General features: G+C 40.2%; 1 protein-coding gene across 8 annotated transcripts in view; it reads left to right on the top strand.

Moving 5' to 3' along the window:
* Positions 1-23,072, top strand: part of arfgef3 (ARFGEF family member 3) — a 255,967-nt gene that overhangs the window by 92,315 nt on the left and 140,580 nt on the right. For 7 of the 8 annotated variants that reach the window (XM_057342528.1, XM_057342527.1, XM_057342531.1 and 4 more), the window contains 3 exons: positions 8,615-8,830; positions 8,905-9,015; positions 10,856-11,006. In XM_057342528.1, coding sequence (XP_057198511.1) covers positions 8,615-8,830; positions 8,905-9,015; positions 10,856-11,006 — 478 coding nt within the window. The remainder of the gene's footprint in view (positions 1-8,614; positions 8,831-8,904; positions 9,016-10,855; positions 11,007-23,072) is intronic. The other variant, XM_057342530.1, reaches the window with a different exon arrangement.

The raw sequence follows: 23,072 nt of genomic DNA, 5'->3' as shown, positions 1-23,072 counted from the left end.
TGTCTGATTGGCGACCTTCACTCTCAACAGTTTGGTCATAGGCCATTTTTCTACCCCACCAGAGAACCCTATTGCTCCCACTGTGCGATTTGTCAGATCGCTATTGTCAATTGTGCCCTTTGTTACAGTAGAGTATGTGGCCCCGGTATCTACCAGAGCCTTTAGTGGTTGATCACTTACCACTATTTCCATGAGAGGTTCAGCCATTCCTCTCACGGTGGTTCTCTGTGGGCCCCTTCAACATCCCTCCGCCCCACCCTCCGGGCCCCATGTTGGGTGCATAGGCGCCTGTAGGTTTGAGGGTGACGGGAAGTGTTGCCCCGGGTTGTATGGAGTCTGTGGTCCCCTGCCACGACCACCGGTACCACCTCTTCGGGGACCCCATCCCCCCGCAGGTGGACCGTTACTCTGGCCTTGAGTCTGTGACTCAATTTGTGGACAATCTCTTACCCAATGTCCATGTTCACCACACTCGTAGCACTGCGTCCCACTCTGCCCCCCTCTCCCTCGTCCTCCCTGCCTACCTCTATTATTCCCCCAAGGGGTGTTCTGCCTATAATTCCTGGGCTGTCCCCACGGTGGTATCATTTGTCTTAGTTGAGGTGGTCCCCCAAAGGGTGAACTACTATAATGGGGTCCTTCATATGGATCTTTGGGACGATTATGTTGGGGCATTTGTTTGGCTTTTTTAAGTGCACCTTCCCCTTTAGCCTTCTCTAATTGTAACTTCAACAATTGTGTTTTGACTCGTTCCAGCTCTTCCTCTTCCTTATTAGTCTTATCAACGGCTCTGTCCGTGTGGTGTACTAGATGTCTTTCCCATACCTCATTACTTGCTACTGGGATATCTGGGTTATTCTCCATGGCTTGTCTCACTCCATTAGGGGCACCTGTCATTACGGCAGTTCTAAATATGTCTCGGGTCACGGGGTTATTTAAACTGTTTTCCTCCACCATTTGTTCCCACTCAGCAGCACAACGGAAATAATAAGCCGCTCCAGTCTCACCTGGCTTAATGCGGAATTTAATATTTTGGTACACTGTTGGTGGTACCGGGTACAACCTCCTCAGAGTTCTACCTATGTCAGTGCTCACTCTCACAAATGGTGTCTCATTTGCACTGATAGTGGTTTGTGCATCTAGTTCCAAATTCTGCATTTGTGAGGCTGTCAGTATTTGGCCCAACAGACATCTCAAGTCACCCAAGGCCAAATCCATACCATGACTGAGGGCTGTTAGTTTACTCAGCCATCTGCTGCCCCCTGAAGTAATTGGTGGCAGTTTGCTTGCTATAGCTGTCATGTCACTGTGTGACCAGGGTTGATATAGGCGATTTCCACCTGCTCTTGTCACTAGGGGCACCTGGATTTGGGGCATAAACAATTGGTGCTGTGGGCCGTACCTAAAAAAGTCTTCTTCTCCCTGGCCATGTTGAACCAAGCTTCTTGTTCTTTTTGCTATTGGCTCCCCTACAGTCATGTCTCCAGTAATCTGGACTTTTATGGGTATTTCCCTTTCATTCCCTGCTTCTGGGTATGGTGCGTAATTACCTGGGGTAGGAGGCAGTATTATGGGTTGGGGTGTAGACGGTGGTGATCTTGTTAATGTTATACGTGGTGAAGTAGTTGGTAATTGTATTAAACCTCCTTCTAATTCCCCCTCACTCACTTCTTCCTCCACTTCCTCTAATGTTTGTATACTTTGCGGTACCTTTTGTCTCGGTTTGGGTTGTTGCTGGTATTCGTGGCCATCTTTGCCCTTCCTTATTACTGCCTTTATTTCCCTGACTTCATAATTTAATTGTTCTATTGCATCTGTCATTCCTCCTAAATCAACATCTACTTCTCCGTTGCTGATCTCCACCACTACCTGCTGTTGGGACGGCTCATATGGTGGGGGATGGTTCAAAATCGGGTATAATGAAGTTGGGTTGGGCTTTTCTGGGGGCGGAGCAGAAGGGGTAGTCTGAGTGCTTCCTGCATTCTCTTCCTTTCTCTCTCTGGTCTTTGAGCTGTTCACTTCCCCTTTTCTCTCACCTCCCTGTGGTTTCTGTGAGCTGAGTGCTGTGCTTGTTAACGCTACTCTAGTCCACATTCTAAGTTTCTTCCTCAGAGTATCTTCCTCGCTACCATGCTTTCCTGCATTATACCACTTCACTTTGTCTTTTTCTTCTACATGTCTGTGCAACTTACAATGTGCTTTCTTCTCCATTTCTCTAATTTTTTGGTGCCAACTGAGTCATCACCTTTTCTGCACTCTCCCATCCACATTCATCGCATAATGCTACCCAACACTTATCAATTTCCTTCTGTCTCTGCTTTCTATCTTTCGGTTCTGTCTGTGCTAATAGCATATCTGTAACCTTTTGCCACTGCACCAACACTGGTGGACATCCGTATTCATCACATTCTTTCTGAAATTCAGCCATTTTAACACTTTTCACAGTTTAACAGAACGCAATCGTTTGACAACAAAATTTATGGTCTTTTTCACCCAAGGGACTCTAACCCACAAAATGTATGGTCTTTTTCAACCAAGGGACTCTAACCCACAAAATTTATGGTCTTTTTCAACCAAGGGACTCTAACCCACAAAATTTATGGTCTTTTTCAACCAAGGGACTCTAACCCACAAAATTTATGGTTGACGCAACGTCTTACAGTATTTTCTTTTTTAAATCTGATTTCTCAAAACTTCTCTTATAATTTAGTTCTACTCATGCGGAATGTTCATCAAATTCAACACAACAATTTAGGTATGTTCAATAGCAGAATTTTGATTAAACAGGCTTCTGCTTACCTTTCTTTTATGTTGGTCGCGACCTGTGTGTTGAACCTGACTTCGTTCCGTTTTCCTCAGCGCAAATGGCAAATGTGCCCTCGTCTCTTGACAAATCACGTCACGGGTCACCAATTGTTGGACTTTTGAGGCAGTCCTGCATGTTCAAAAATTTGCACAGAGACGTTCTCCAAAATCGATTAGAAGTTTATTATCAGATGTAAAAAGGAGTAACAAAGCTTTGGGTTGTCAGACGATCTCCTCACTCCACCACAAGCCAACAACCCAGATTATTTAAAAACACACATATTTATTCAGTATTTGACGTCGTTCTCATCTTCTGACTCCTCCTTTTCTGTTAGTTCCTGCAAAACAACATCTTTTGCAACGCATCTTTTGCACCCTGCGGTCAGTTGCTAGTTTCAGGAAGTGTTCCCTAGAGACAGTTTCATTTGTCAAGACAACATGTCAAAATACTTTCAGTAAAAAACTCAATCCTCTAATGCTTTAATTATGCAGCGTTGTTTCTTAATCCTATGATTCAATAAAACACATCAAAACTCATGATTATACTTAAAACATATGCATTGGATTAATTCATAACATTCCTTCTCTGTGTGACTCTTTGTCAGCAGTTATTTTGCCCTCCTAGCAGAACTAAATGTTCTGTCAGTTTAACCCACATCCTGTTTTTTATTCACGCAGCTCTTGGTGAGTTCCTCATAGCACAGCAGTATTTTTCCATTAGAGCAAGCAAGCAAACACAGTTTATAAACTCATAATACCTCTACATCCCGGCTATATGATGTTATTCAATAAAACATGAAAGGAAACTTATCAATTATCCCTCACTATAAGCAAAACATTTAAAGTTTAATGTTTTATTTAAGAAAACATAGAAAACAGACACACACACACACACACACACAAAACACTCCACACACACAATATGCACACTCACTAACACACACAGACACACACACAAACGCACATGGACGCGCACGCACAGACACACATACGGACGCACAGACATGCATACGGATGCGCAGACACGCGCACGCACAGACACGCACACACACACACACACACATTTAGGGCACAGTATCATAAAAGATCTGGTGTATTTTGAGCTGAAACTTCACAGACACATTCAATGGACTCCTAAGATGTATATTACATTTTGTAAAAGAGCTTGATTTGGGGCCCTTTAATTTATATTAAATATACACCAACTTCACTTCATCAGTTAAAAACGTGGATTGATTTAAGTGTAACGGAGGCCTGCTAGTGCATGTGCAAACATCAATCTTTGTTAGAGATCGCATTTTCTTTTACCCTACTATGGCAAGGGAAATGACACCGGACCGATTGGCCTTAGACCGGTTATATTAATTAACACTAATTGTACTGGCCTCGTTGAACCCACATTCAATTATCCAGTAAGTTAAACACTTTCAAGCAATAACTCCCGGAACCACGAAGTGATGTTGAGAGTTTAACTTTTCACATGAATGATGTGATACTGAAAATACAAATACATACAAAGATAAGTTGCCTATTCTATAACAGTTTACTATATTATGAATAAGCGTAACCTGTGCTTATAGTGACTTCTCAACTCAGTCAACAAATTCGCTATACTTTCAAAAATATGATATTAACTTTATAAAATAATAGCACATGTGAAAGATGAAAAAATAACAACAAATATGCATCTTTAATTACACAACATGCACACAACACAATCATAAGTAATGGCAAAACAAGATTACTTACAGGAAATGCCTTATTAATAACTTTGAACGGAGGATGTCTTTAGATTAATGAATGCCCATTACATGAACGATCTCTCTCTGATTCAGTCTCTTTGTGTTAATATCACTAATGGTATAGTCTTTTACTGATGAGGTCACGTTCTATTTGCTTGCAATATCATATGACCACAAGAGGTCGCTGGGCTACATTATATTATACCTGGCAATGCCAGGTCTCTAATACCAGAAGCGTTAGTTTTGTCTTTTTATATTGGACCCAAGTTGGATAATAAAACAAGCAGGGGATGCTTTTGCGTTTCCCAAAAGCATCGTAGCCTTAAGTTGATTGTAGCTCCATTGGTGACAATGGTTCTAAGATCAACTTAAGGCTATGATGCTGTTGGGAACGTGGCCCTGATTGACCAGGAGACATTTGCAAGCAGGACTTCAAAGGATGTTTCATTGAAGTGATGAGCACACACACACAATATCACTGTGTTACACAGAACAGCTTTCACAGCCGATGTTAAAGTCATGGAAGCTATTTAGTTATTTTGACCGTTGGTTATCTTAGAATGTGTGTAGCTGAATTCTTCTTACCAGCTGTAGGACTGTGATGAAAGTGAAAGTAATTAAGCGCGCAGCTCAGTCAAATGTTTACAATCTCTGATACCTAACACTGCTCCAGCGGCTCTTCCTCTTCTCTAAGGAAGGCCTCGCCCATTTTATGGCATATTCCTGTGGGCGGAGATTATCCAAAAACTCAGGAATAGTGACATCATGTACCCGGGAAGTAAAGGGCTGTAGTCCGATTCCAGTCCATTCTCTGTAGTCCTTGAAAAGTGAATTCTGTTAAAAGCAATACCTCACTTGGCATTGAACTTAGAGCTTTATCATTTTGCATATATTATTTATGCTCTATGTGTTGTATACTTTGAAGATCTTTATATATAAAGAATAAAAATATAAAGAATAAAAATAGTTTCTCTTTTAAAATGTTATGTTAAATAATGCATTTGCATATGCTAACCACAACCTATAGCTAAACAGTTTCAAAGCCAAACAGTTTTTAATGTTTTAGTAACTTATCCGGCAAGTTGACATCGGAGGGGTCGCCACCTGATGTACAGTTTGATTGATCGACGTCACAGCCTCTTGATGACCGAATTCACTGCTGTCTTCTCATCCATTGGCTAAAAGTCAGACTTTGTTTGTACGAGCTCGTTGAACACTGGTGTGCACCGGGTTGCTGCTTTTGGCACAGTGCTGTTAAATCGTTAAATAAACACTGGCGCAAACAAGCGTCTCGTGCTTTCAGGTAAAAGAAAGCACAGTGTTTTTTTAATGTGCAGACCTGCCAACTCGGAAGAGGTGGAGAAAGACTGTCAAAATAGTCAAAGTAGACTGTAAGTCAAAATAGACTGTAAATCGTATTATTAGACTGTAAATCGTATTATATTGTATTGTCATTGTGTTGAATGTCTGTACTAGAAGCTTCCAACACCAAAGAAAATTCCTTGTGTGTGCAAGCACACTTGGCAATAAAGCTCTTCTGATTCTGATTCTGATTCTGAAAGGTGACGCACGTAAATTTAAATGCCGGTTGGGGGTCTGGAGGCATCCTGCCCATAATATTTTTTTTGTTATTTTTACATTTAATTAATGCATTCTGGTGCAATCTGACAAGAAAAAAGACAATATTTGCTTCAACAAAAAAAAACTTTGACACACCAGCCACAATTTGCTGGTCAAGATGTTTTGGCCTGCACAAGTTTTTTAAGTGCACCACATGACATCTACTGTAGCAACAGCTATACATGACGTATGACCAAAGTGAAGCTCATACGCAAATAGTTAACACACAATTGTTATTTCGTGACTTAAAGAAATAGTTCACCCAAAAATAATAATCTGCCATCACCAATCACCTTCAAGTGTATACCTATATACATTTCTTTGTTCTGTTGAACACAAAGATATTTGGAAGAATGTCAGTAACAGATCCCATTCCTCATTTACTGTCATTGACATCAGTGGGGGATGAGATCTGTTTGATTACTGACAATCTTCCAAATATCTTTCTTTGTATTCATCAGAACAATTACATTTTCAGGTTTTGAGCAATTGAGGGTAAGTAAATGATGACTAGGGGTGTGGCAAGACACTTATCTCATGAGACGAGATGAGACTGGGTTCACGAGACGAGACGAGACAAGATTTTTAGACTTTTTTTAAAGAAATCCTTGAGGAAATACATAGGGAAAAATAGTATTTTATTTGCCTTGATTCAACGTTGAAACCCGTCTGTCTAACGTGTTTACATAAAAAAAACGCGGTGGGAAACCGTGGGATGACAAATCACTTTGTCTATGAGTGGCCGGGCCGTCACTGTAGCTAACAGCACGCACATACTTTGTGCAGTTATTAGCGTGTTCTGTACAATAATTAAAACAGGTCCCACCACAACAAAATGTGCACTAACACAAATGCTCCCAAATATATTTTGAGGTCGCACAGGTTAAATTTAGGGAGCATATGCGACTAAAATGGATCTGATGCCATCAACTCCTTAGGTGCCATGTTGTTGAAAGTTCAAAAAGCAGATACAAGCAACATAAAAGTAATCCGCGCTGCTCCTGATAATGTTAATCGAATCGATCGGGCTGTGCAATAATTATTTAATATTAGCAATATTCTGTGTCTGAAACTTCGGACGAATATAAATCGCACCCAAATGCCCTACTCGCCTAGAAGGGCACAGCTCTTGAAGTGGGAATTCTGAAGAGAGATCTCCATTTGGATTACACTTGGCAAATGGAGTAATGAAACGATGCCATTTTCTCTTTATTCGAGACGACGCTTCGCATTGCGTCCCCTTCAGCAGTGCCTTTCAAGGGTGCAAACATGACGCTTGGAGCACACTCTTCCTGACGCATCCGCAGACCGATTGACTGATGCTATGATGTTGCCAGTTTCTGTGCTTTTAATTTGAAAAATATAATACATTTTATAAATCACCAAAGCCCCCCTCACTCTCCGAAAAAAAACTTTTGCATACGAATCACAAGAATGGTATATTTTGATTCAAAACAGCGAATTTTGCCAAAAAGCGGCTAGTTTGCAGGTAACGAAAATTGACCATGGTTTTACTACAGTTAAAATGGAAAAAACATGGTTTTACTACAGTTAAAACCAAAAAACCATGGTTACTGTAGTAAAACAATGGTTATCACAAAATAACCATGGTTTTGAAAACCATGTTTTTTGTAAAAACCATAGTAAATGATGGTTACTGTAGTAAAACCATGGTTTTGCCCCAAGTAATCAATGCACCAAAAACACAAGGTTACTACACTTGTACCACAAAAAAAGCCATGGTTAATTTTCGTAAGGGGAATGTGACAAGTTAAAACCAACAAACTGATGGAAATGTCGGACATTTTCTCAATATGCGATGTGCGGGACAAGGGGTGAAAATGGTGTGCGGTGCAACGCAAAGCGGTACGGATGGTCACCCTACTGGCTAGACATATTTTTAACTTGCTAGCTAATGTAATTTACTTGTTATTTATTTTGCTTGTTATCAGAAATAATCTACAGGGACTTTCTAACTGTGTAGCGGAAGTTAAGTTTGGGCCACAAAAGCACGCATGCGCAGTAATGTTTGTTTATATTGTTGCTTTGAAACCGTCTATAAAAAGAGATCAAGAGATGAGTAGAGAGTTGACAGGGAGATTGCTTGGTGTTGGTGAGTTGACTGATGTTCATCAGGCATTAGCGAAGGACATGCTTGGTTGTCGTGAGTAATTGCATGTATAAAGCTCAGTTTATACTCGTGCGTAGGACCTACGCCGTAGACTGCACAGAGCCGCATACTCTATGGCGTAGCCTGACGAGCACCTCTCCAAAATTGTAACAACGCGTCAACTCATCGTGGACAACAACGCAGAAGTATAAATTAAAACTCTACCCTAAATTAAGGTCCTACGCACGAGTATAAACTGAGCGTCATGAGTGATTGTAAAGAATTTGCAAGCTTTGACAAAAAACTCATTGTCCCCTTATGGGCTCTTTTCTGACAGGTGTGGTATTTTCCCGCTACATCTTGACTGGCTGCTGGAAAAACCTGATAGACACTCTGTCCACACCACTCACAGGTCGCATGGCCGGGAGCTCCAGGGGTCTTGCCTTTATTCTCGGAGCGGAGGGAGTTAAAGAACAAACCCAGAGGGAGAGGGACACCATCTGCGTCAGCCTGGATGGTCTACGCAAAGCTGCAGCACTCAGCTGTGCTCTAGGTAATGTATTTTTGCTGGTCCAGTATGTTAAATTTGAGCAAACGGAAAAAGAGCTTAAGCTCTTTTTATTTTAGGTGTGGCAGCCAACTGTGCATCAGCACTTGCCCAGATGGCAGCTGCCTCATGTGTTCAGGAGGAGAAAGAGGAGAAAGATTCGGGGGAGACTGGAGACACAATTACTCAAGGTACATACACCCATGTTTGAGATGCCATATTCTGAGGTTTCTGTAGGGATGTACTAATGTTGAACTTTTGTTGACAGTGAGTAAAGCCAGGTGAACCCTGTGCGATTTTTGCCATCATTTTGAAATTTTGAGAATTCTAAAAGATTTTAATGATCCTAAACCACTGGTCAGAAACCATAGCCAGGTGTCCCTTTACCAATATATAATTGTTATAAAACACCATAAAAACATATCAATAATATAGACGTTTCAGTTATGTGGCCCACAATTCCAGAAAAACTCCACAAGAATAAATAACTGTTGAGTAGTTTTAATATAATTTAATACAATTAATATACAATAAAATAAAAATATAAATTATATCTAAAATAACATCACAACACTAATCAACGGCAAACTATTTCTATGGTAACCTCTCGTGCTCAGGTTCAAGGTACCCAGATCATTTGTGGAGTAACGTCATCAACTCTTTGCCTTGCTTAAATAATCACCATGTGGCAAAGTAGGAAGGAATACACACGTACACAGAAACAGAACACTAAGGCCTGATTCACATTTTGCGTCTAAAACCACGCAGAAAATGCGAGCTGCGCCACTTTCTCTCTTCAAATGACCCGCGATGCACGCAGGGAATCCGAAAAGTTAAACTATTTCCATAGCGACCGCGTCGGCCCCTATTTGCCTACATTTAAAATAACAAATATGCGCGCAGAAAAGATGCGAAATGTGAATCAGGCCTAAAGAGGTTATACCATGGTCTGTTTGAATACTTTTGAGACAGTGTGACATGCCTTATAGCTGGGATCATGTTCATATAGTCAACAATAGTAAACAATCAATGGGACTATTAAATATCGTACAGTGTGCTCTCAGCTTAAAGGGACAGTTCACACAAAAATGAAAATTCTGTCATCATTTACTCACCTTCAGGTCGTTCCAAGCCTGTATACATTTCTTTGTTCTGCTAAACACAAAAGACGATATTTGGACAGATTCCATCCCCCATTTACTGCCATAGTAGGGAAAATAAATACAATGCGAGTCAATGGGGGATGAGATCTTGCAAATTTATTCCTTTGTGTTTAGCATAACAAATACATTTATACAGGTTTGAGATAAAAAGAAGGTAATATAAAATGCTGCAAATGGGCAGTCACAATCATGATGACCGAATTTTCATTTTTGGGTGAACTATCCCTTTAATGTACAGTATATGAAAGTATAGGTGTAATGATGAGATGGTCAAGTAGGATCCAAATGCAACAGTATTTAATATAAAAGTAAAATCCATGGAACACAAAGGCGGAAAACAAAGGCAGAGAACAAGGCACAACGAACACATTACAATCTAAACAATACCGGACAACTGACACAAGAAACACAGGCACTATACTCAAGATAACAAGACACAGGTTAATGCAATGATGGCTGACGAGTCCGGGCAAAGGGTTATGGGAAATGTAGTGAGATGGCAGTCCGGGTGATGAGATGAGTGCCCTCTTGTGGAGCACGAGGGCACTGCGGCTGACAGACGTTACAATAGGAGAGAATATACAGATTAATAGCATTTTTGCATCTAAGCAGCCTTTAATTTCATATTAATTCCGTTTATACACTGTTTACCTGAAATCAGATACAGAAAAAATAACAACGAATGAAAGGGAATACAGAAAAGAAACAAAGAATGAAAGGGAGTAAAACGAAAGACAAATGGAATGCATATCAGGGAATAAATAAGAACATATTCATACAAATACTACTAGCACTTGTAAGGCTGCATAACAGTAATAACTTGTTTGCTTAATAACCTCTTGTGCATCTGAATGTGTTTTTATTGTAGTTAAGCAACGTGTTGAGCAAAAACTAGAGCAGATGGGCCGTTGTCAGGGCGTGAGGTTGCACACAGCCCATGTGCTCTGCATGGACGCTATACTCAACGTCGGGCTGGAAATGGGCAGTCACAATCATGACTGCTGGCCTCATGTGTTCAGGTACAACACTCACAAATCAACCTTTTTGAGGTCTGGTATCTGTGATGGGGAATACCAGTTAACTGTAATAAATTATGTTAAACATACTGTACAGTACAAACCGTGAGTATTACACACCATCTTTACCATTTAAAGGCGACTTGGTTAAACAGTAAATAGGTCAACTGTGAATAGTAAAAAAAAATATTACCTGATGTAGGACTCTAGGGTTACACTTAAGGTTGTATTTGCTAACATTAGCAAATGCATTAAAAAAAAACATTTTTTGCAAAAAATCAGAAGCCGCTAAGTTGCTTGCACATGAAAGTCTTCAGATTTTTTTGCCAATGTCACTTCCACAGCTCCATACTAACATGAAGTAACAATTGGCAGTAGGGCTGTGACGAGATCCGATGTGTCTCGCGAGAACACAATATCCTCACGCAATTGGCATGATGGAGTGCTGGGCTTATAATTGTGACCGTTTTAGTCGCATATGCTCCCTAAATTTAACCTGTGCGACCTTGTTTTCATTACTGTACAGAACACACTAATAACTGCACAAAGTATGTGCGTGCTGTGAGCTACAGTGACCGGCCCTGCCATTCATATAGACAACGTCATTTTCCATCCCACTGTGCTACTTTCCCACCGTTTCTCTATGTAAACACGTGCTAGACGTATGGGTTTCAACCTTTACGCGTGTCTCTCGCGTCTGCAGCGGCTCGCGCATTAAGCACTACCCACCCAGCAAAAAGTCGTCGAAATGACGTCACTGCCAGACGTCCAAACAACGTCCAAATATGGTTGAAAAGTGAAAGGTGAAAAGACGTCTTTTTCAGGTCGTTGAAAAGACGTCTATAAAAAGACATCCGTTTCAAGTCTAAATTTGGTCTTTTTAAAATTATATAATGTCCTATTCAGTATTATATATTATATAATGTCATATTCAATATTAGACAACTGACAAAAAATACAAAATAACATTTATTGTCATTAAAAATCGATGAAATAGTTCCCTTACCCAACATTGATTCGATGTTGATTTCAGCTCTGTGAAATTACTTAACAATTTAACATAATAAACATTAAAAATTAACAATCTCAAAATACTTAACACTAATAGATAAATTAGACTGTAATAATGTATTAAACATCATTGTAGCGAGGAAGGCGAGACGAGAGCCGTGGGGCTGGAAGGCGGGGCCGGTGGAGTGAGTGATAATGAGTATCAGCTGTACACGCACCGGTCCCGCATGCCTCACGGAGGAGATCGGGAGCATAAGAGGATGAGCGACAGGACTGCCGACGAGAGAGGACCGGGCCCGGACATTGGTTAAGTTTTGTTTATGTTCGTGTTGCCGGCAGTCGTCCACGAGGGGCTGCCGGCTTGTTACTTTTGTATTTTTGTGTATTTACTTTTGATTAAAATGTTTTGGATGTTTGCCAGTTCCCGCCTCCTTCCTTCCCTACTGAGATCTGTATTACAGTGGTGCCGAAACCCGGGAGGAAGGAGGTACATGCTGTCAAAGAGTCCTCGCCGCTGAGGGAGATCGCGGTGCCGAAGAGTTCGGGCAGCGCGGACGAGGGATGTCCGCTAGCGGCTGCCCGAGGCGGTGGTGCTGGAGCGTGTGCCCGGGTGGGGCAAAGACCTTGCGCCATGTCCTGGGTCGAGGTGGAGTGGCTGCCGTCTGTGAGGGAGCGGAGAGGTCAGCCCCGCTTGCCGTGGGCCGGAGCCTGCTACCGTCCGCCGGATCGGGGAGGAGCAGGAAGCGGGGGACCTACTGCCAGCTGCCCTCGGTCGGAGGAGCCACCGCCGGCTGCCAGGACACGAGGACTTCGCTGCCGTGCCCCTGGGTCTGAGGTGGGGTGGCTGCCTTCCGGGAGGGAGCGGAGGAGTCAGCCCCGCTTGCCATGGGCCGGAGCCTGCTGCCATCCGCTGTGTAGGGGAGGAGCAGGAAGCGGGGGACTTCCTGCTGGCTGCCCTCATCCGGAGGAGCCATTGCCGGCCGCCAGGGGGTGGAGGAGGAGTGAGGGAGCATCCAGTACCACCGCATGGCACCGCGGGGAAGAGCCTCTCGGCTGGTTGAGGACTGAGCGACAGCGTGTCGGGGAACCGGACCAATTTTTTTCCCACTCTCCCGCCCCTGGTGCTTTCGTCTCCGTTCTCTCGTCTCGTCGGTCCATACCACCAGGCGCTGGGGCCATTGGGACTGGCCCCCTGGGGGGGTAGTAGGCACAGTCCTGTGGGTACCCTGATGGGGGTATGTGACGAGGGAGGCGTGACGAGAGCCGTGGGAGGAGCAAGCGAGGCCGATGATGCGATTGATAATGAGCGTCAGCTGGGCGCCACACCAGCCTCGTATCTCCCTCGGAGGAGATCGGAAGCATAAAAGGCCGAGCGGCAGGAGCATGCGGCGAGAGAGGACCGGGCCCGGACATTAGTTAAGTTTGTTTATGTTCGTGTTGCCGGCAGTCGTCCGCGAGGGGCTGCCGGCTTGTTCCTTTTTGTATTTTTTGTGTATTTATTTTTGGATTAGAGTTTGTTAAATGTTTGCCGGTTCCCGCCTCCTTCCTTCCCTACTGGGATCTGTATTACAATCATGTTACATTGATTTATTATTTTTACGAAATACATTCACAAATACATTAGGGGTGTAACAGTACAGTCACGGGGAACATTCCAAATAAAGTGGTCATTATGCCTTACTACCTCCGAAGGGCAGATCTTCCTGTTAAAGAAAACCTGCTTAACAATAATTCACACATGAATAAAAGGCAAGTATGTGGGGAATATGTAGAAAATATTTTAGTCTATTTTTAGTATATTTGTGCACCCCCAGTGAAGACTTTGAAAAGGTAAAACTATTGTGTTGTGAGAGAGAAAAATAGAAAACAGCAGCTCATAACAAAACCTTCAATTTACTGATACACATGTGTGACTTTACAACACAAACTCCACAAACTGACAGGTGCTCAGTTTTACTTTATAACACGGTAGACAGTCATTCAGGGAACAGCAAAGAAGTCACTGTGGAGTACTGTAAGCCAACAGCTGTCCATGCCAACATCTGATCTTTTGATGTCTTCGGCTGGGTCACACAGAAAAACAAAAGACCTGCAAGAAAAATCTTAACAATTCATACCCATTACAAATCCACCCAATTTTTTAACTGTCACAAGAGTATTCATATAACTGTAAACTTATAAGCAGCCTGTCCATTTAATTACACTTTACATTAAATAACTCTTTCAGACCTACATTAAACACACTGTTTCCATCATTTGTATCTGTTCTATTTGCCATAGATTGTTATTTCATTACTCATTTTTTGCTGCTATTTAACAATTGCTTGAACTTTTTACTTACATTACTGAGCTGAAGTGGTGCTCCAGGTTTCAGGTACAAACAAAAAAAACTGGCAACATAGAGAAAATGGTGAATAAGTAAATGCATAACTACAACATTGTGTTCATTTAGCTTACAGGCTTCATAAGGACAATGTCGTTTAGCTACGCTCGAGCAAACAGTTTTGTGGTTTTATTTCCAATGGAAATAACGAAACGGCCATCTTAAAATGATAAAAATTGTAATGTTTTACACTTGATAGATGCTGCATGTGGTTGTTTTAAACAACTAAAACGGATTTAACATTTCCCAAAGAGATTAACTGCGGCTCCCCTCAGACAGGCCATGTGCTAAGCTAACACGACGATAAATAAAAAAATAACGTTTCAAAACCTAAACAGTATAACACATAACTTCAACAACAAAATATTGGTGGAATATTTTATATATAAGTGTAAAGAACTATGTAAAATCAAAACATCTATTTTACCTCAGAACCAGATGTACTCCGGTGACGGTTGAAGTGTGCTCGAGCTACTAACAGAACTCAGGCTCCTCCCACCAAGTTTCCAAATAAGGATATGATTCCGACCAGATGCGTCGTGTTTATAACCTCATCTCGATATTGAATGTTTTATTTCCGACGTAAAACATTCCGATGTACCGACCGAATTAATAGTGAATGTTGATTCAACATCAAAATTTGATTGACCACCGATATACCTTTCTAACCGGAAATTTGACCAAATTAGACGGACTTAACAAAAGCCAATTTTCAATGTCGTTTTTTGGGACAAATTTGGAACAAATTTAGACGGACCAAAAAGAGACCAATTATCTACGTCGTTTTTGGGACAAATTTGGACCAAATTTAGACGGACCAAAACAAAGACCAATTTTCGATGTCGATTTTTGGGCTAAAAGACGGCCAGGATGGGCCGACTTGATTTAGCCCAAAAAAAGACGTCCAAATGACGTCTGGTGCTGGGTGGGTAGTGTATAACCACTAGTATAACCGATAATGTGTAGCAATCAGTCTGCTTATGTTTCAGTAGCGCGGCAGGCAGGGCGCGTATCAAATGCTGGTTTTGCACACTTGAAAACAAGTGCTGGAAAAGGGTCACAATACGAAGGGTCATCAAGGAAAATGAGCATTTCTGTGTTACTCCGTTCACCAAATGTCATCCAAACGGCTATATTATGAGGTAAAATTGTCCATCTCTCTCCAGAGTATCTACCTCAAGTCAGGGGCATGTCTAGGATTTTATACATGGGGGGAAATACCTAAACATATAAATCTTCATTTACACAGTTGCATCGTCAGGATTAGGAATATTACAGTTTCCCAATTAATGATCCCTATTATAGTCTGGTTCAGATAATTTTTCTGATCAGCAAAAATGAGAAAATCTTTTCATTTAACTTTTAATCTTCATTTAACCTTAAAGGACTTTAAGGCTTTACAAAGGTCACAAAATAGTGCCTTAAAAACCCTCCAGTAAACATCATAGACCAGTGGTTCTCAAACTGGTTCTTAAAAACTCTTTATAATCATTTTGTGTTTTAAATACAGTTTTTAAATGTTATACATGGTATGTTTCCACATTGTTTGTATTTCATATAGGTTTGTAGTCGTTCTGCAAGTCCCCACAAAACTAATAAATCCCCCATAAGAGTAACTTACAGAGCCCCGTTTACAGTGCACTAAGAACAGTGCAGTGACAGAACAGTGTTTTGTGTCCATGATTACTGCTGACTAACTTGAAAAAAGTGGAAAAAACATGTTCTTCAGTTTGAAAACAACTTGTAAATGAAAGTGTTTGTATTATTAATAATACATAAGAATTGGAGGACGAGGTGTATCTAATTATGAGGCAAGTAAAGATTCTCAGCTCTACTATTAATTTGAGTGTTTATTAATGTGTTTTCTATGGCGGTTATTAGGTGGTACTTGGAACAACTAATTTTATTAAAGGTGGTACTTTATCTGAAAAGTTTGAGAACCACTGTCATAGACTGAAATTGTAAGTGTGAAATTATACATTATAATCCTTCTCTCAGATCTGTTTCCCAGCACAATTCAATCCAAATTTGTGCTAATTTACATTGTTGTTTCTGAAAGACAACTGCAGAAACTTGATATAACTACTTACTTCATTGCTGATCATAGTTGTTTAAACAGTTTTGAAAAGTGAATGTGATCTGAATCCTGATCGAAAATGTATATCTTCCAGGCTACATCATATGTGTAAAAATAGACTCTATACTGTATGTATAAAGAATACGTACACACAAACATGCAGTCAAGTTAATAGCTGTTTATGACAGACGTATCTCTTGAGATTTGATTGACAGATGTAGTCTTCACTTTCTAGCATGCACAAAGACTCTTTCTAGTCCAGCAGCGCACACTTTATTTATTTTAAACGCATGTAATAGTTTAACTTGTAAAGCTAGTACAGACACTTTGTATTTCGGCCTTAAAATAATGTCTCTAAAATTATTTCAGTGGTAGAACAACTCTTAACTGGACTAATTCTACTCCCGCTGCTACATGAGCAGCCTCATAGAGGCTACAGCCACACTCTGTAAGTTCTGTGTTCAGGTCGGTACACACAGCCCATCCCCTGCCTGCGGAAGAGTGCGACATGGTTTCCAAATGACGTTTCTGCATTCGCCGGTTTCATCAGCTTAGTAAATAAATTCACATGTATTGCGCTGCCCACGGGGAAGCTTGTACAGTGACATTATTTACAACACTTTATGATATAAACGATAAATCCTAGTTGATGACGTATTTTTTTCGTGAGACCCATTCACAGCTCATTTGCGGAGCGAAAATGGGTAATGTTATAGCGGACGTGAAGCTGAGAAAGAGTTTGAACTGAAAGAGGAGCTCTAATTCTCGTGAAGGATGGCACTGTAGATGCATCGATCCGAGTTAATGTTTAGTTTCACTTTCGTTTTATTTAATTTGTTAAGTATTTGTTGATAGTCATAATGCATTAAAACACCAAAACATTTAGCTTGGCTAAAAGTCTTTATTTAAACATTCGTTGGATGTTATGCGCTCCACCTTCCGTTTGAGGATGCCTCACAGATGCTCAATAGGGTTTAGGTCTGGAGACATGCTTGGCCAGTCCATCACCTTTACCCTCAGCTTCTTTTGGGGTCGGTATCATGTTGGAATACTGCTCTGCGGCCCAGTCTCTGAAGGGAGGGGATCATGCTCTGCTTCGCTGTCACAGTACATGTTGGCATTCATGTTTCCCTCAATGAACTGTAGCTCCCCAGTGCCGGCAGCACTCATGCAGCCCCAGACCATGACACTCCCACCACCATGCTTGACTGTAGGCAAGACACACTTGTCTTTGTAGTCCTCACCTGGTGTCCGCCACACACGCTTGACACCATCTGAATCCAAATAAGTTTATCTTGGTTTCATCGGACCACAGGACATGGTTCCAGTAATCCATGTCCTTAGTCTGCTTGTCTTCAGCAAACTGTTTGCGGGCTTTCTTGTGCATCATCTTTAGAAGAGGCTTCCTTCTGGGACGACAGCCATGCAGTCCAATTTGATGCAGTGTGCGGTGTATGGTCTGAGCACTGACAGGCTGACCCCCCCAGCCCTTCAACCTCTGCAGCAATGCTGGCAGCACTCATACATCTATTTCCCAAAGACAACCTCTGGATATGACGCTGAGCATGTGCACTCAACTTCTTTGGTCGACCATGGCGAGGCCTGTTCTGAGTGGAACCTGTCCTGTTAAACCTTTGTATGGTCTTGGCCACCATGCTGCAGCTCAGTTTCAGGGTCTTGGCAATATTCTTATAGTCTAGGCCAGGGGTCTTCAACTACTTTTCTTTGAGGGCCAGATTCCAAAAGTATAAATAGGATGCGGGCCAGTTTTTTACCATATTCTCATTTCTTCTGTTATTTTGTATTTCTGTTATTTATTGCGTTTTGTTCCTTTTATACTGTTTTTGTTGCTGTTACTTATAAGCCATATATTAAAAAAATGCACACAAATATTGCATCCAGTATTTTTGCCTTTTCATGATATTAAATTAAAAGGGATATTGTGTTTTTAATTTTATAATTGTATATTTTATATTCCTTAATGCGTTACTTTACCCCAAAATTGCTCCTAATTTACTCACCCACAGTCCTCCAGTACATCCAAGATGTGGGTGGCATTGTTTTTTCAAGAAGATATTTATGAAGATATTTGGTTGAATTAATTAAAGTTAAATCAATAAAAGTAAAAAACGCAAATACATTCAACACAAAGTAATCCCTGCCCCTTGTGACGTTAAATAAGCGTCTTATAAAGCGAGTCAATTTATCTGTGCAACGCTATTATCACATCTTCGGGTGAATTCCGATCGCATTCATGTGCCCCACGCACTTATAGGGCAGATCCTTTGTATAGTGCGAGTTCTGGGGGAGATGAACAGCTGTTTTTCGTAAATATAGCCGTTATACATAATGAATGCAGTAATAAAAACAACACCATTTCCCCCTTATCTGAGACAACCGTTCACGTGGTGTACCCTTCCTACAGTTAGCCTACTTTCAAGGGCACAAAGCGCGTTTTAGAACGCGACCTATCGCGTGCGCAAACCGATTGCCTGTGGCCATGCAATTCATTGTTGATTATAACGTTGTAAATAACATTAAGTTTCTTGGACTGACCGATCAAATCACTTTATTAGACGTAAAACATTATCAGCCGCGGGAATTACTTTCGTATTGAATGTAGCAGCGTTTTGGACTTTTAAAGATGTGGCGTCTCAGGAGGACGTGCATTTAAAGCACACCATTCTTAAAGTCTCTCCACTTATTTGAAATGTTAAGGCGGGCCAGGTCAAGATGATTGAAGGGCCGCATTTGGCCCGCGGGCCACCAGTTGACTAGCCCTGGCCTAGGCCATCTTTATGTAGAGCAAGAATTCTTTTTTTCAGATCCTCAGAGAGTTCTTTGCCATGAGATGCCATGCTGAACTTCCAGTGACCAGTATGAGTGAGAGCGATAACACCAAATTTAACACACCTGCTCCCCATTCACACCTGAGACCTTGTAACACTAACAAATCACATGACACCGGGAGGGAAAATGGCTAATTGAATGGCTAATTGGCTAATTGGAAAATGGCTAATTGAAAATGGCCCAATTTGGACATTTTCACTTAGGGGTGTACTCACTTTTGTTGCCAGTGGTTTAGACATTAATGGCTATGTGTTGAGTTATTTTGAGGGGACAGCAAATTTACACTGTGTACACTCACTACTCACTACTTTGCTACTTTCATTTCTTCAGTGTTGTCACATGAAAAGATATAATAAAATATTTCCAAAAATGTGAGGGGTGTACTCACTTCTCTGAGATAGCTTTCATAGCGACACGGCATGCACCGCACTGCTACCTGTTTACATCCAGCAAAAAAAGCGAGTTTATTTAAATATGTTTATGAGCCTATGACAGCGTAGATTATTTAATTAGATTTCTTTTATCTGCCCTTTTCTGTTCTCTTTCTCTAGCGCGAGTCACAGACCAATACAGTACGTTTCTGTGAGAAGAGAAGGTTCACACAGGAGCAGAGATGGGAAGTAACGAAGTACAAATACTTCGTTACTGTAGATTTTTCTGGTATCAGTACTTTACTCCACTATTTATTTTTCTGACGACTTTTTACTTTCACTTCTTACATTTTTACGCAAATACCTGTACTTTCTACTTCTTACATTTTCAAACCAGGCTCGTTACTTTAGTTTTAATCTGTATTTGATGCACAATCAATATTATTTCTTGTCATTGCGTGACTTTTTCAACCTAATGATAGGTCTGCCTAAAAGCCGAAGCGCTGTGTGAGGTGGCCACTAGCCAATCAATTGTAAGAAGGCGGGAGTTACTGTTTACAGAGCAAAGCGGTGACCAATCAAATCAAAGAAGACGGAGTAACTGTTCTCAGATCTCGAGCGTGATATTCTGCATCATGTGGTGACTCGTGAATGGTAGGGTTTTTTAGCACGAAAGGACCAGATTTTAAATATGTAATTTAGCTATTTGGCTATTCGCATGTTCTACAAACATATACTTCACGAAAGATGTACTGTAGCTCTGTCAGAAGTTAAGGCAGCTCGTTAAGTTAAGCGCATTATTGTTGCTGTTGTTCATTAGTATGTATGAATTGCATGTTTTTTGCTATCGTGGTGTGTGCGTTAAGTTCATGAACGAGTGAAAAATACCTGCTCATTGCGTTGCTTTCGATGAACTAATTATAGTGGGCACTTTTGCACAAAAATGTGCTAATTTCCTGATTGCCATTTGAAGTGGTTTCTGGACATATCCTATTAGTCTTATTTTCTAATTTTCTTAATGCATTTGCCTTGTTTGATCTGTTTGATCTATTTTCCTGATTTTTATTATATTTTTTCATCTTGTCATGATTAAAATTATAAGGAAATAAAAAACGATCCTTATCAACGTTGATTGACATTGCAATAAAATACTATCACATTATTTTGGAAGTTAAAATTTTGGGCTGGTTTTTGTTGGAGTGAGTAGGTTTTAGTGAGCCTTTGGGCTGGAAATCATCCACCTAATCTAGCAACACTGACATCAGTTTTAATGTTGAACGAGTGTAACGTACAATGTAAGAGGCTAAACATTTAATATTTTAAAGCGAGGCATAATTTCAAGAAATGTGTTTAACCAATCGAGAAAAACAGTAATGGTTACCAAGTAAATTGACTTGCCTAATTAATTATCTCTTTATTTCTCAGTTTTCTCTTTTTGACAAGATCTCCCAAGTGTCTACAACCTTTGTATAATGATATGTCCATGAATGGTCTGTGCTTAAAATTTAAAGGGACAGTTAATCTAAAATTGAAAGCAGTGAAATTCTGTTATAAAATGTTTTGACAATCACAGTACCAAACAGTCATTTCCTGGCTATTACGCATCGCAGACATAGGCTAGTAGTCTAAGAAGCTGCCACGGACCAAGGCGGAAGGCAACACAAAGAATAGCTAAAATTATGGTTGAGAACTTGAGACAAAGGGAATTCTGTCACAATTATTATCAATACGCTTGTCCTTTACACTCTTATCTTACATCATAATTGTATTATAAATTTGTGTTTTTTTCCACTACCTAGGTAGTGGCAAATAGATTTATTCCATCAGTCTTTTTTATGCTTGTGTTCTACATAATGGTAGTTCAGTTGTGAGGTACGAGCGTGACTCTAAAACAGGTAGTAGTATTGGCTACTTTTTACTTAAGTACATTTTAGAGCCCATACTTTATACTTTTATTTGAGTAAACAAGTTTAGTCAATACTTCAACTTTTACTTGAGTACTTTTAAACATGAGTATCTGTACTTCAACTTAAGTAAAGGATGTGTGTACTTTTGCCATCTCTGCACAGGAGAGAGTGATTAACAGCATGATGTGATCGTTTCCACAATAGGCTATATGACATGATGAGCATATGGAAATTTAGTTAATTTAATTCTCTCTTTACTACAACCTTTTGAAGTCGAATGTCACCATTGTATTTTATATTTACAAAAATACTGTAGGTATATTTTAGGAGCCTATTTGACTTGGGGTACGTTTTACTTTTTGATTAATGTTTTTGTTTCTGAGGCTCTAGACTACATGCAGCTACTATCACTTGTAGCAAAAAGCGGTGGATGGTGTTATAGTTATATCGTCATTTGTATCGTTATCGCAACAAATACAAGAAAAATACCGTGATAAAGTTTAGATTAAAAGTTCTAAACTGTTGCTTTAATGCTAAACTGTAAACCCAAATTAGTAAGCAGAACTCAAAAAAATTAAGGCAACTCGTTGCCTCAAAATTTTTAAGTTCATGAACTTATGATTACAGTTAAATTAAAAGTTCTTATTAGGGCTACTCAATAATTTTCAGTTACAGTGACTTAAAAAATATCATGGCATTAAGTTAACATTACTTAAAAAAATAAGTACACAAAGAAGCACTTTTAAGTTGCGTGAATTCAATATTTATTAGTTTCTTTTTTAATTACACATAACTCAAAAAACTTTGACACACGAAACTCAAAGTCGCATGGCTCAATACTTAATTGTTTTGAGGCAACTCGTTGCCTCAAATATTTTGAGTACAAACAACTTGAGCAGTTTGAATTACATTGTGTTACACTGAATTCTTGCCCTTTCCCATTTAAAACTACATTGTCAATTTAAAAAGACAAACATAAAAAACAATTCAGTGGTGCACTAGGCTAAAACCTATCAACTATGTCATGAACCTGCATAACAGCATGAACCATTTAAAACTATTACATGTACACTGTAAACCCGAATAAGTTGGGAAAACTCAAAAAATTTGAGGTAATCAGTTACATCAAATTTTTGGAGTTATGATGTTCCCAATTTTAAGTAAGCAAAACTAGTCAGTTTTGAGTTTGTTGTACTGTTGTTGACTCCTTTTAATTTTGAACAATTTTAAGTAAGCAAAACTAGTCAGTTTTGAGTTTGTTGTACTGTTGTTGACTCCTTTTAATTTTGAACAATTTTAAGTAAGCAAAACTAGTCAGTTTTGAGTTTGTTGTACTGTTGTTGACTCCTTTTAATTTTGAACATTTAGCAAAGTAACTTTTTTTATTTACAGCTAAATAAATGAAAGGTCTTAAGACAACCTAAACAGTTCAGCTGCATCAACAATTAACGAACAGCCTTCACAGAGAGT

The sequence above is a fragment of the Triplophysa rosa genome, linkage group LG9 (assembly GCF_024868665.1).
Source record: "Triplophysa rosa linkage group LG9, Trosa_1v2, whole genome shotgun sequence".
Taxonomy (NCBI): Eukaryota; Metazoa; Chordata; class Actinopteri; order Cypriniformes; family Nemacheilidae; genus Triplophysa; species Triplophysa rosa.
The sequence above is the reverse complement of the archived record's forward strand: the minus strand, read 5'-3'. Positions and strand labels throughout refer to the sequence as shown.